The sequence below is a fragment of the Seriola aureovittata genome, chromosome 12, assembly GCF_021018895.1.
Source record: "Seriola aureovittata isolate HTS-2021-v1 ecotype China chromosome 12, ASM2101889v1, whole genome shotgun sequence".
Classification (NCBI taxonomy): Eukaryota; Metazoa; Chordata; class Actinopteri; order Carangiformes; family Carangidae; genus Seriola; species Seriola aureovittata.
In genome coordinates, this window is record NC_079375.1 from 10524801 (window position 1) to 10537108 (window position 12308).

Below are 12308 nucleotides of genomic sequence, written 5' to 3' on the forward strand. Positions count from 1 at the left end.
ACATATAGAAAATATTACATTGAAAACTCAAAGCATGCATAACTGCTTAAGGATATTACTGTATATTTAATAGTTTAATTTGCATTATACTTTCCAATATATACATGTAATTTCCACTTAATGTTATGCAGCAGTCTGATTCTAGTCAACTTAATTCCCATGTCACAGTAAACATATGTTGATCACTGTCAAAAGTGTTGTTTTGAGTGTTCCTGTTCTCCATTTTGAGATGATGATGGAAAAATCATGCAGAAAAATTTTAGTCAACATGGTTTTCAAAACATAATCACCACAAGACAAATTAGAGACACAACTCCCAGTATAAATGATAGTTTAGGGCCATTTCATTTGATTCAGTGTCACATTCCATGTTCTATAGTATTTTTTACAAGGACCAGTACATCAGTGTAATTGTGTCTTTTGTTCATTATTTTTTTTGTGCTTTTTGTGCAGAATTGTAGGATAATGATCAATTATTATGATTCAATTAAAACTCATTCAAGAATGTGTAATTCATGAATTAAAAAAGATTTTATATGATAAAATATACAGGTAAATTCTTAAAGACCAAAAGAGAAAGAGTGTACAGTCTTCACTACTGGATATTTTGTCACTAAATGTTAACAGTTGTTTTAATTACATGCCTGTTCAAGAGGGTAATACTGACATGTTTTAGTAGTGGATTTAATTTGTTCAACTGTTTATAAGCAGCGTTAAAATTTTAAAAGACTGCACTGTAAGGGATAGCTGGAAATACATCAAAACAGAGGGAAAATGCTTTTCTTCTGGTTGTGCAGGAGAAAAACCAACTCATTTTCTAGGTCAAAGCCACAACATAATGTTTAAATCCTAATTAAAAATACTCAAGTATTGTCCTTTGAGTGTCTAACACTTAACACCTGCAGGTTTGAAAGGTGGCAGTTTGTAGTTTCTTCAGTGACGGAGGTTAGGGGCTGTGGTCACCTTGAAATAAGTCATTTACAATGGATTCTAATGATGAATGATTATAATGGTGAAGTTTTCATAACAGACTACTTCCAGCAGAGCCTCAGACTTTCAAGGAGGAGAGTACATAGAAGCCGTGTAGCCACATTTTGGTGAAATTAACTGTTTCGAACATTCAAAATATACGGATGAACAGTGGAGGAGTATAACTTTGGAAGCAAAACTTATATCTGAACTAACTACTCTCTCCCTCTCTGTACTGTCTTTCTAGCTACCTCTAAACAAAATGAGCAGCACATCCATCCAGGACCCATTTGCCCAGCGACTGTCCTCTGGCAGTGGGCAGACATTACCATCCCGACCCCTACAGCCCATCTCTGATCCCTCAGCTTCTAAGCGAGTATGTTTCTACAAAAGCGGTGACTATAAGTTCAGCGGGCATCGCATGGTCATCAATGCCCGCACCTTCAAGACATTTGAAGCTCTACTGGATGCTTTGTCCAAGAAAGTGCCTCTGCCATTTGGAGTGAGGACAATCACCACACCTCGCGGGACCCACCTTGTAAGGGGTCTAGATGACTTACAGGATGGGGGATCTTATGTGTGTTCTGATCGAAAACGGGTGAAGCCTTTAAACCTGGTTGAAGTGAACCGGCGGCAGGTACCATGGAATACCACCAGACCCCTCAGCGCAGGGCGACGAAAGCGCCAAGGATCCCAATTTGTTCAGTTTGGCAGAAGGAATGAGGTCAGGCCAGCAAAGGCCACAGAGAGGGCGGCAGTACGGACACCAAAGAGACTTGTGGTCATAAAGAACAGGGATCCCACTGTTAAACGCACAATTGTGTTGCAGAAAAGAACAGCACCAACATTTGACTCTTTGCTGGATTACCTTTCCCAGATCCTACAGTTCCCAGTGCTGAAACTCTACTCTACAGATGGCAGAAGAGTAAGTGTTTGGCAAACTGAAAATGGAAATGATGGTGGATCAATGTTAAAGTTACCTGAGAATATTATAGGCAGTAGCTGCCTTTGTGGAATGGGCTGAAACATTAACTTTATCTAGTCAAAAGTAAAGTCTTTACATTTGCAAATATGCCCTGATAGGAATAGCTCAACATTTTGGGAAATATGCTTGTTGTTTGTTCTTGCTGAGCATTAGGTGAAAAGATTAATATCTTATCTATACAGCAGCCAGTTAACTTAGCTTAGCATGAAGCCGGGAAAAGGGTAAATTCCAGAAAGTCACTGCACCTGGCCAAGATATACTCCTGCACACCACCTGCCTCAAAACCACAAATTGTTGTTCTTACTGTGTGGTTTTATATGTATTAAACAGACAAGCTTTACCAGTGCTGGTAGGCTAATTTTGTTACCTTCAGGCTTAACCAGGTTAGCTGTTTCCTTTGTTTCCAGTCTTTATGCTAAGCTAAGCTAATTGGCTGCTGGCACTAGCTTCTTGTTTGATGGACAGACATCAAAGTGCTATCAAACCGAATCAGCATTTCACTGTGAAATTAAAAGAATATGTGGGTGGGGTATTAATCATTATTACTAAATCAAATCCTTCAGATTTGATTTGATCAGTCAAAGTTGCTGTGTGAGAAAGCTCAATAGGGAGTTGTAGAGGACACACACCTCCCATGCTTGTTGGTGAAGCTCAGCCACATTCTTTGGAAATGTGAACAGCTTTGCAGACCTTCTAGTATTTTGTTTTGCTAGCTACCCACTAGCTAATGCCCAAGTTGAGTTTTAAATGATGGGACTGGATAAATTTATATAACCACATCACAAGTTCACAGTAAGTCATAAATATATAAAAAAATATATTCTTTAACATGGGATTAGAACGTATGTAGAATGTATTTTTAATTTCAATTAGTACCATGGTGTGTGAATCCACAGCTGCACAGTTGGTGTCTATACTTTGTATCTAAGGCTACTGAAGGTTAGATTAAGCAAAGGTATGTCTGTGTCAAACAAATACGATACTTTCTTTAAATGTTAGGTTGAAAAACACTGTAGGAAGACAGACACTTGTGTAGTGTGTAGCATGTACACCATCCCCTCAATCACTTTTTTGAGTTTGACAATTAATTTTTGATCTTGGAAACTGTATTTGGCAAAACAATCTCAACTCCAGGTCCACTGACTCTCTTGTTCCAGAACTTTCAACTGTATCACATGGTCTTAGTCAGCAGATGGATTTTTCCTTGTTGCCATGCAAATCCAGATGCTCAAATTCTCCATTATTCTAAGGATTTATAGGATTTGTCTTGGCTCAGCAGTTGGCAGTTAGATACCAAATTTTAACTCATCAGCTTTCAAAGATTATAAGACACTATCAAAATTTTGATGGCATCAAGAAGCACTTGATGGCTGCAGAAGACTGTTAAAACCATGATGATTTGTCAATTTAGTTTTTAGATTTTAAAGCCTTTGTTTAGCAGAGATACTACATGTACATGCACAAAACTACTACACGACTTAAATAAATAAGGACTGTATTTTCGCTTTAACTCATAAATATCTCAGGGATTAAGAATCAGGACTTTCCCCATGTTATAAGTGTTCCAAGAAGAGCTAAGAGGTGTTATCAAGATCTCTACCCCCTGGTGAGTTATCACTGTGTAATCCCACGTGTCCTGTAGCAACAACAACAAGCTTCTGGTTAAAGGTCATGAGTCCAGAGAACCTTTGAATGCATCATACACTTTTAGCACTGCCTGTGATCTGTGATGTCTGGACTGTACTATGAGAACATGTGGGATAAAGAAATTGCATCAATAGCAAGTGATATTGCAAAGTGAATGTTGTTTTCATTTTTAAAGGAAGAGCCCAGGAGTGTAGTACTTGCAAAGCGTGTCTTAGAGTGGTTGCATATAAAGTATGTGGCCAATTCAAAGTAACTATTGTGGTGTTTCAAAGTGTTTCAGCTATTTTCTTCTTAGACTCTGACCAACATATCAAAAGTGTTTCTCCTCTCCTTTCAGGTTGATGGTCTTGCTGCACTTATCTTGTGTTCTGGAGTTGTTGTGGCAGCTGGCAACGAGCCATTCAGATTAGGAAACTACAGCTTTCACAGAACGGGCCAGATGGCACAGGCCATGTACATGGAAACTATGGAGCCATCCATGCTGCTGCCTAGAGCTCGTAAGTTTCATGCGTATAACTGTAAAGTATGTCATATTCTAGTATTCGTGAAAAGATCCAAGGTCTAGGTATTCTTACGACAGCATTGTGGGTCGTAAGACAAATGGCAAATGCTAGGAACTGTCAAAACAATGAAAAGTGTCTGTCAAGTTTTCCTTGACAAAACTCGATAGATAGGTACTGTCTGTCAAGTTTAAAGGTTTGTCAAGTTTACAGGTTTTCAAGTTTCAAGGTCAAGGTTTACAGGTTTTCAGATTTACAGTTTACAGGTATTGTACTGTTTAGACACATGTAGTTTGTCTACAGACTTATACGTTAAAACACAGAGTCCAATGTGGAGTACAGCAACTTTAAGTAGCAGGTGATCAGTGTGACATAACAGTTACAAGAAACTATCATCTCATCACTTCATCCAAAGTCAGTTCATCCATATTGTAAAAATAGATTTACTCAAGTATTTCTAGTGGTACCTAGTCACTGAAATAGTTCCACATTTTGCTTTCTTGCCAAGAGTCAGACAAGAAAAAACAAAAGCACTTTCATGTCTGTACACTAAGTATGATATTAGAGCCAGGAAACGATTAGCATAGATTTTTTTACTAAAATGTCAACTATTCCTTTAAATAGTCCTAATGTAAATACTACACGATGCCTTTTATTTCCTAAAACATTTTTTTCTCTCTCTCTCTGTTTCCCCTTTCTTTCACATAACACCTGTATCCCCTCCAACCAAAGAGAACAATAAATCTTTCTCAAGTGGAAGAGGCTCAAGAAACTTCTCCTCATCGTCAGAGCGATATATTGTCAACCAGATAAACAAGTCTCGAAATGGCATGAACAGCCAACTGCATCATCACAATGGATCATTTGAAACAGAAGTCAACCAGAGTCACGCATCCTTGGAGACATGTGGAAGTGGGAGGGCAGATGATGAGCAGCAAACGAGCATTGTACCTCAGGATGATGACATTGAAAAGTCTTTCCGTGTGAACCAGGATGGCAGCATGACTGTAGAAATGAAAGTGCGTCTGACCATTAAAGAGGAGGAGATGCTCCACTGGACTACCACACTCAGCCGCTCCAGCCTTAGCAAGAGGACAGCTTGTGCCTCCATTTCTGAGTCGGGCAACAGCTCACCTGACTCAAACAATGCCATTGCCAAAGACTCCTCTAGCATCAGTGAGGATGAAACTAAAGAGGAAAACCACCCGACTGGGGCCGGAAAGGGAGTCGGCTTTAACGACAAGCAAGTGTGTGAGGGCTACACTTCAAAAGCTTTGGGAAAAGCAAAAACAAGTTTCAAACGCACCCCTACGCCAGGTCCTCGACACGTTAAGAAGAAGGCGTCTGTTGAGAGTGTGAAGATGGTGACAGAGTCAGGGGTTCAAGAGAGCACCTTGGGACATTATTCGTACATGGAGAGGACGGCTGATGGTGAGACAACTGAGGGATACTGCGTTGTCAGACACAGCAGCAGCAGCAACCGGCCAATCCCAAAGCCTAGGAAAACGGCGTCTGCAGAAGCAAGCAACAAAGGCTCCCACTCCTCCATCAGGTCGTCAGGAGTAGCTGAGGTCCTTCAGTTACAGAATAATGGGATTGAAATTACAGAAACTGTTATGCACATCTATGAGAGTCAAGGCTGCTTCGACAACTATTTAGCAAATGACGAATATAGCGCAGATGGCGTACCTTTGCAGGGTTCCACTCCAGCAGCAGATAGCAAACCGTCCACTGAGTCTGGGTTACGCTCATCCAGCAATGATTGTGATATAGATTTTAGCTGTCCTCCTTCTACTGCTGACCCACTACAAAGACAGAGAGAGGAGATGTTATCACTGTCATCAGAGCCAATATCTCTAACACATGAGAAGAATAAAGAGGTGATTAAACCTGATATGAATAGCAAGAGTTCAACTTCAACAAGCAGCTCAGATAAAAAGCTAAATGAATGCATTATAAGCCCCCCAAAAAAGAGCAAACATTCATCTACTGACAAGCTCAGCAATGCCAGTATGGGAAAAAAGAGTTCGAGTTCATTAGAAAGTGCTAAAAGTGGTCAAAAAGGTAAAAGAAAGGAAAAGAAAGCAGAAAAGTCTCTGTCCAAGAAATCAATTAAAGATGAGAAGACACCCAAGAAGGACTCAGCCTTATTAGGTAGCACTGAAAATGTGAAAAGGACCCCACCTAAGAGACAGAGCACGAATAAAGTGACTGCTAAAGACAATGGCCATAATGTAAATACCCCAACCGGAAGGCCTCAATTAAAAAAGAACATGTCAGACATTTTACAACCGAAAAAATCACTTCTGCCAGGCAGAAAGACAGTGAGCAAACCTTCATCCATCACTGAAAACAAAATACCATCACCTAAAACCTCTTTAGAGTTAAGTGAGAGTGTTTCAATGCCTTCCCTGAATCCTACGCCCTCTGACATCCACCAATATGTCGAGAACTGGTTGGAGAATGTCAGCCAAGACCAGGTGCCATACACGGAGTCGATCCCAGATGAATCAGAACCACGGTCAAAGGTTGTGTTTAAAATAGGTTGTGATTCTGAATCAGATGAAATGAGTGAATGTCAGAATAATTTAAATGAATATTACCCATTGCCTGGTGATGCTATCAAGAAATCTACTTCTTGTTTATCAGTTCCTCTTTACCATGAACGGCCAGAAACAACTGTGCCGTACAATGAACAGAAAACAAGAGGTTTATGCGTTTCAATGCCAAGTGTCAGAGTGGATTCTGTACACGAGGAAAACACATTGAGGGCACATAAATCTGCAGAGGCCATCGGGCCAAATGAGAGTGAATCAACTTCGTCCAACATCTTAAGTCCCACAGCAAAGTTAAAACCTGTTCTACGGCAACTTTGTTCATCAATTCAGTGCATCAGAAGGCCGTCCGACACCAACACACCATCCAATCTCGAGAAGTCTACCAGCCTTCCTGATTTCTCAACACAAGTAGCTTCAGTGTTTGGCACGCCGTGCAAAGCATTTCTGTCATTCTTGTCAGTGATGACTCTGAGAGATAGCCTAACGGGCTCTGCGCTGGGAGACAGTAACCAGTCAAGAAGCACCTCCGAGGCCATGCTAATGATGGAATCCCTGCAGAAAATTTCTGCCATTGATGACGAGGAAGAGCAGAGAGCAAGTCTTACAGATCTGCAAAGCAGAGCATCCTCTCAGTTTAGAGAGCGTTGGAAGGATTTCCAGATTTTGAGGGAGAGGCTTGAAAGTGAACCACTTTCTCCCAAAGTATCAGAAACTGAGTTTGCCCTGGATGTTCTCTCCGATGGAGGTGACGTATTTGAGGATCAGCATCTGGGTATTGATGAGCTATTGGAGGAACTGAACATGCCGCAAGACCTCAGAGCCGAGATTTCTTCAACAATCCAACAAACTAGAAGTTTTTATCCTGTGGAGGAGAGCACTTTTATAGAAACTGACAGAAACCAGTCAGAATCAGAGGAAGATGTGGAAAAATTTGTTGACGAATGCAATGATGAAACAAAACAATCAACAGATCCTGACGCTACATGCGTAGTTGAGGACATTACTGGAAAAAACAAGGATAATGATGATGGAGATACAGGTGATTTAAATAAAATGCAATCCATGCATTCTGAACAGGTAAAGATGATGGGAGAGTCAGAGCAAGAGGTTGATGATGTTGAGGAAACAGGCGTTGATGTGAAAGGTTCAGAAGCAGATGAGGCCCTGGAGGTCAAAGAAAATGAGACAGAAGAAAAGGAAGATGAAGACCAGGTAGAGGAGATTGAAGAAGATAGGGAGGGGGAGAAGGACAGAGAGGGTGGAGAAACAAAAGAGATAAACAACGATGGTGAAGAGCTTGAAAATATGGAAGAGGAAAAGGAGGAAGAAAAAGAAGAGGAGGCAGTGAAGGAAGATGATGAGGGGCAGGAAGAATGGGAAGCAGAGAAAGGAAATGGCGGGGAATCTGTTGAGAAAGTAGAGGAAGGGACAGAGGAAGAGATGACAACAGATGAGAAGGATAAATTAGAAGGAGAGAAAGAAGTGGTTAAGGAGACAGAGGAGGGATTCATGAATGAAGAACATCAAGAAGCAAGAGAGGACGACAATGTTGAAGAGACAGATGAGAGAGAGATTGTTCAGGAGACAGTGGAGGAAGAGGAGGGGAAGGATGAGGTTGAAGAAGAAGCGACAGGCGAGGAAGAAAAGGGGGAAGAAGAAGAAGAAGCAGAAGAGGTTGTTGAGGAGACAGATGAAAATATTATCAAAAAGCAGGAGGAAGAAGAGGAGGGGGAGAAGGAAGAAGTGGTTACTGAGAGCAATGTAGGGGAAGAAGTAGATGAGTTTATTGAAGAGGGAGAGGAGGGAGAGGAGGGAGAAATCATTGATGAGGCAGAGGAGAAAGAAGTAGATGTGGTTAATGAGAATGATGTAGAGGAGGAAGTGGAGGAAGATAATGAGGATACGGAGGAGGTAGAAAACATTGTTGATGAGGTGGAGGAGAACGAAGAAGAAGAAGTGGATGTGGTAACTGAGAACGATGTAGAGGAGGAAGTGGAGGAAGATGTTGAGGAGACAGAGGAGGAAGAGGAGGTACAAGACTTCAAAGATGAGATGGAGGAGAGAGAAGAAGAGGACGTGGATTTGGTTATAGAGAACGATGTAGAGGAGGAAGTGGAGGAAGTTATTGAGGAGACAGAGGAGGAAGAAGAGGTACAAGACTTCAAAGATGAGATGGAGGAAAGAGAAGAAGAGGAGGTGGATGAAGTTATAGAGAATGATGTAGAGGAGGAAGTGGAGGAGGTTATTGAGGAGACAGAGGAGGAAGAAGAGGTAGAAGACTTCAAAGATGAGATGGAGGAGAGAGAAGAAGAAGAAGTGGATGTGGTTATTGAGAACGATGTAAAGGAAGAAGTGGAGGTTATTGAGGAGACAGATGAGGAAAAGGAGGAAGAAAACATCATTGATAAGGTAGAGGAGAAAGAAGAGGAAGTGGAAATGATAACTGAGAATGATGGAGAGGACGAGGTGGAGGACATTATTGAGGATACAGATGAAGAAGAGGAGGTAAAAAACATTGATGAGGTGGAGGAGAAAGAAAAGGAAGAAGTTGATGTGGTTTCTGAGAATGATGTAGAGGAAGAAGTGGAGGAGGTTGTCGAGGAGACAGAGGAGAAAGAGGGGGAAGAAAATAAGGTAGAAGCCTTCAATGGTGGGATGGAGGAGAAAGAAGAAGAGGAAATGGATGTGGTTAGTGAGAATGATGTAGAGGAGGAAGTGGAGGATGTTATTGAGGAGACAGAAGAGGAAGCACAGGAGGAGGTTATTGAGGAGGAGGAAGAGGAGGAAGAAAACATCATTGATCAAATGGAGGAGGACGAGGAAGAGGAAGTAGATGTGGTTACTGAGAATGATGTAGAAGAGGACGCAAGGGAAATGATTGAGGAGACAGATGAGGAAGAGGAGGCAGAAAATATAAGGGAAGATTTAGATGTGGAGGAGGAGGAAGAAGAAGAAATGGATGTGGTTATTGAGGAAAGGAATGAGAAAGAGGACATAACTGAGGTGGTTAGTGAGGAAAACAATGAGGAGGAAGAGCAGGATGGTGATGCTGAGGTTATAGATACAGAAGAAAGAATCAGGGTGATCACAGATGAGGAGGAGGAGGAAGAGGAAGAAGAAACTGACAAGGACACAGAAGAGGAAGAAGAAGGTTATGGAGGGAGCAGAAAAGAGCTTGAGAACGTAGAAGACAGTCAGGAGGAAAAATCTGTTGAAGAGGAAGAAGCAGAGGAGTTGGAGACTGAAGAAAATATGAAAGCAGGGCACACATTAGAAGAAGAGGAGAGGGAAGATAATGATGAAGAAAATGAGCTGAACGAAGAATTAGACCAGGTGGAAGAACAAGAAGATGTAGACAATTCTGCTGATGATAAGAATTGTAAAAACCTGCTAGAGGAGGCCTCCTATTTGCAGCAGCATTGTAGTAGTCATGACGAAGCAAATGCAGAACTCAACACTGAATCACCAACCAAATATTCCTCTGAGGGGCAGTGTGAGTTTGATAAAGGCAATGGAACGGACACTGCTGATGAACTTGAAACAGACGTGGCAGGGGAGTGTCATGAGGAAAGAAGCAACAGCCAACCACATCCAGTGGAAATATCACAGCAGTTACTTGACTTTGTTAACTCAGCCCTGCAGTCCTCTTCACTTACATTCACATATGACGCTCGGGGGAACATTAGGATTGAGCCAGATAATGCTCGAGTCGTACAAACTAACCAAACTGTTATTCCAAAAACTAGAGAGGATAGTTCATATGGCTTAAAACGTCTCCCGAGCCCGAGCACCTCTGATTTAACTGATTACAGACCAGAAACTTCGGAAAGCGGCGGATATAAAACTCAGGAGTCTGTAGATGTTGTCACAGAGAGTGGAGAAGAGGCTTTAGAGAGACCTTTTCCAGTCTACAGACGGAAGACTCATATCCCTAATGAGAGAACAAATGTGGAGACAGCTGTATCCAAAGTGACTGTTGCAAGTAATTCAGAAGTCTTGCAAAGTTCCAGATTAAAAAGTCCAGACAGTTTCTCTTCCTTTGATTCGGGCACCAAAGCCTCAAGGGAGGATCTGTCTTATTTCAGTGCTACAAGCTCATTAAAGGCAGATGCTGAAGCTGCACCAGAGGCCGCGCAGTGTGTTTCTTTCACCTCAGGAAAGGACACAACTGATGGGGTTTTGATTGATCGAGGAAGGTGGCTACTCAAGGAGAACCACCTCATAAGAAAATCTCCTCCAGTCTCCCTGGGGATGTATGGTAATTTGGATAGCACTTCCATTGATACAGGTCAGGAGAACGATAGCGAGGATTCCCTACCTCATTATAAAACCCAGCACAACCCTCTTGTAGCCATCTCTTCATCAGAGCTTGAGGAGATGGCGAAGCCTCAAACTCCGAAGTGCACCTATTACAACATGCCACATGGGAGTGATTCTGACCCGTTTTTTGACGATTCCAGTATCCACAGTGGGAAAAAGGATACAAGCAGTGTCAAAGGGAGAGGCTTCAGGGTTTCACCTACTATTGATACCTCCAAAACGTGGTCAAATAAAAATGGTAGTCTGTCATCATTTGCATCAGTTGAGTTTAAAATACCAGACAGGAAAGTGCATCCTGAGGGGGAGTCGTCAGCTGTGACAAATGCAAGAAGGACACCTAGTGGAGGAGGTAGAGCACTGCAAGCACAAGACTCCCTGGATACAATACGTGTGAGGTGTGGACAATACTGTCCAATATTATGAAAGCTGGACATTATATTTCATAGAAATATTTACACAAACATGTCCAGTGTGTGCTATTATTCTTGGTTATGATTATTTTGTTGTATGTTTCTAAAATTATCAAGTAATCTTACACATAAACCTTTTTGCAGGCCCACCAGACCTATAGACATGTGGTGACTGAGGAGAGTTGTGCCTCTTATTCAAGTTTCAGTATAGTCAAAACTGTACGTTTACAGACTTTAATTTTGTCTTTAAGGTGGTGAATGATGGGATCCACAATCAAAAATTGAATGTAAAAATATCAGCAAGTAAGAACATTTTTTTACTGATTCATTGCTTACTGCACATAACTGTTATTTATTAATACAAGTACTTAAACAACTACGTCATTCATTTTTTGTTGAAGGTACTACATCAAAGAGATTTTATTTCTTGTCATATTTTATTGTTTGGGTTCTTGAATGTGCAATGCACATTAAGTTATTTTCTAAGACAGCTGTGGATATTATAATATTTATATTGCTCTGCAGGATTATGTCATTTGACAACTTAAAAAGAACTGACAACTGATTAACCTGGGAGCACAAAATCCATAAATTGATTAAAAGGCAGCTCCTGGAAAAATGTATTTTGGCTGTAAGAACATTTTCAATATTCAATAAACTTTATTTTGTAATTGTATATCTCTTGTTTATAGTGTCCATATTAAAACTTAGTAAATGACATATCCCAGTGATTTAGTGTTACACTTATGTGACAGATCAGAAGATGAAAAGCAAAAATCACTGCAGCAGGGGGCACGATATCCTAGATCACATTAGATCACATCCCTGATCACATTACCCTGCTCAGTGAATGATTATGTTTTTCAAACTCCACATTCAAAGTTTGAAACGCTTACTTATACACTTATAAAAGTCCAAA

At 41.0% G+C, this 12308-nt stretch overlaps 1 protein-coding gene across 1 annotated transcript; it reads left to right on the forward strand.

Annotated features, from left to right (window-relative positions):
* The first annotated feature begins 1231 nt into the window (after nucleotides 1–1231).
* LOC130178690 (oxygen-regulated protein 1) lies at nucleotides 1232–11985 on the forward strand. Its single transcript, XM_056391137.1, has 3 exons — nucleotides 1232–1894; nucleotides 3939–4102; nucleotides 4856–11985. Exons 1-3 carry the CDS (start codon nucleotides 1232–1234, stop codon nucleotides 11400–11402), a joined length of 7374 nt encoding a protein of 2457 aa, XP_056247112.1. The 3' UTR covers nucleotides 11403–11985.
* Nucleotides 11986–12308: the final 323 nt, after the last annotated feature.

Coding starts and splice junctions, on each gene's coding strand:
- LOC130178690 (XM_056391137.1), top strand. CDS start 1,232: ATGAGCAGCACATCCATCCAGGACCCATTTGCCCAGCGACTGTCCTCT. Junction 1,895..3,938: donor ACTCTACAGATGGCAGAAGA/GTAAGTGTTTGG, acceptor CTCTCCTTTCAG/GTTGATGGTCTTGCTGCACT. Junction 4,103..4,855: donor CTGCTGCCTAGAGCTCGTAA/GTTTCATGCGTA, acceptor ATCTTTCTCAAG/TGGAAGAGGCTCAAGAAACT.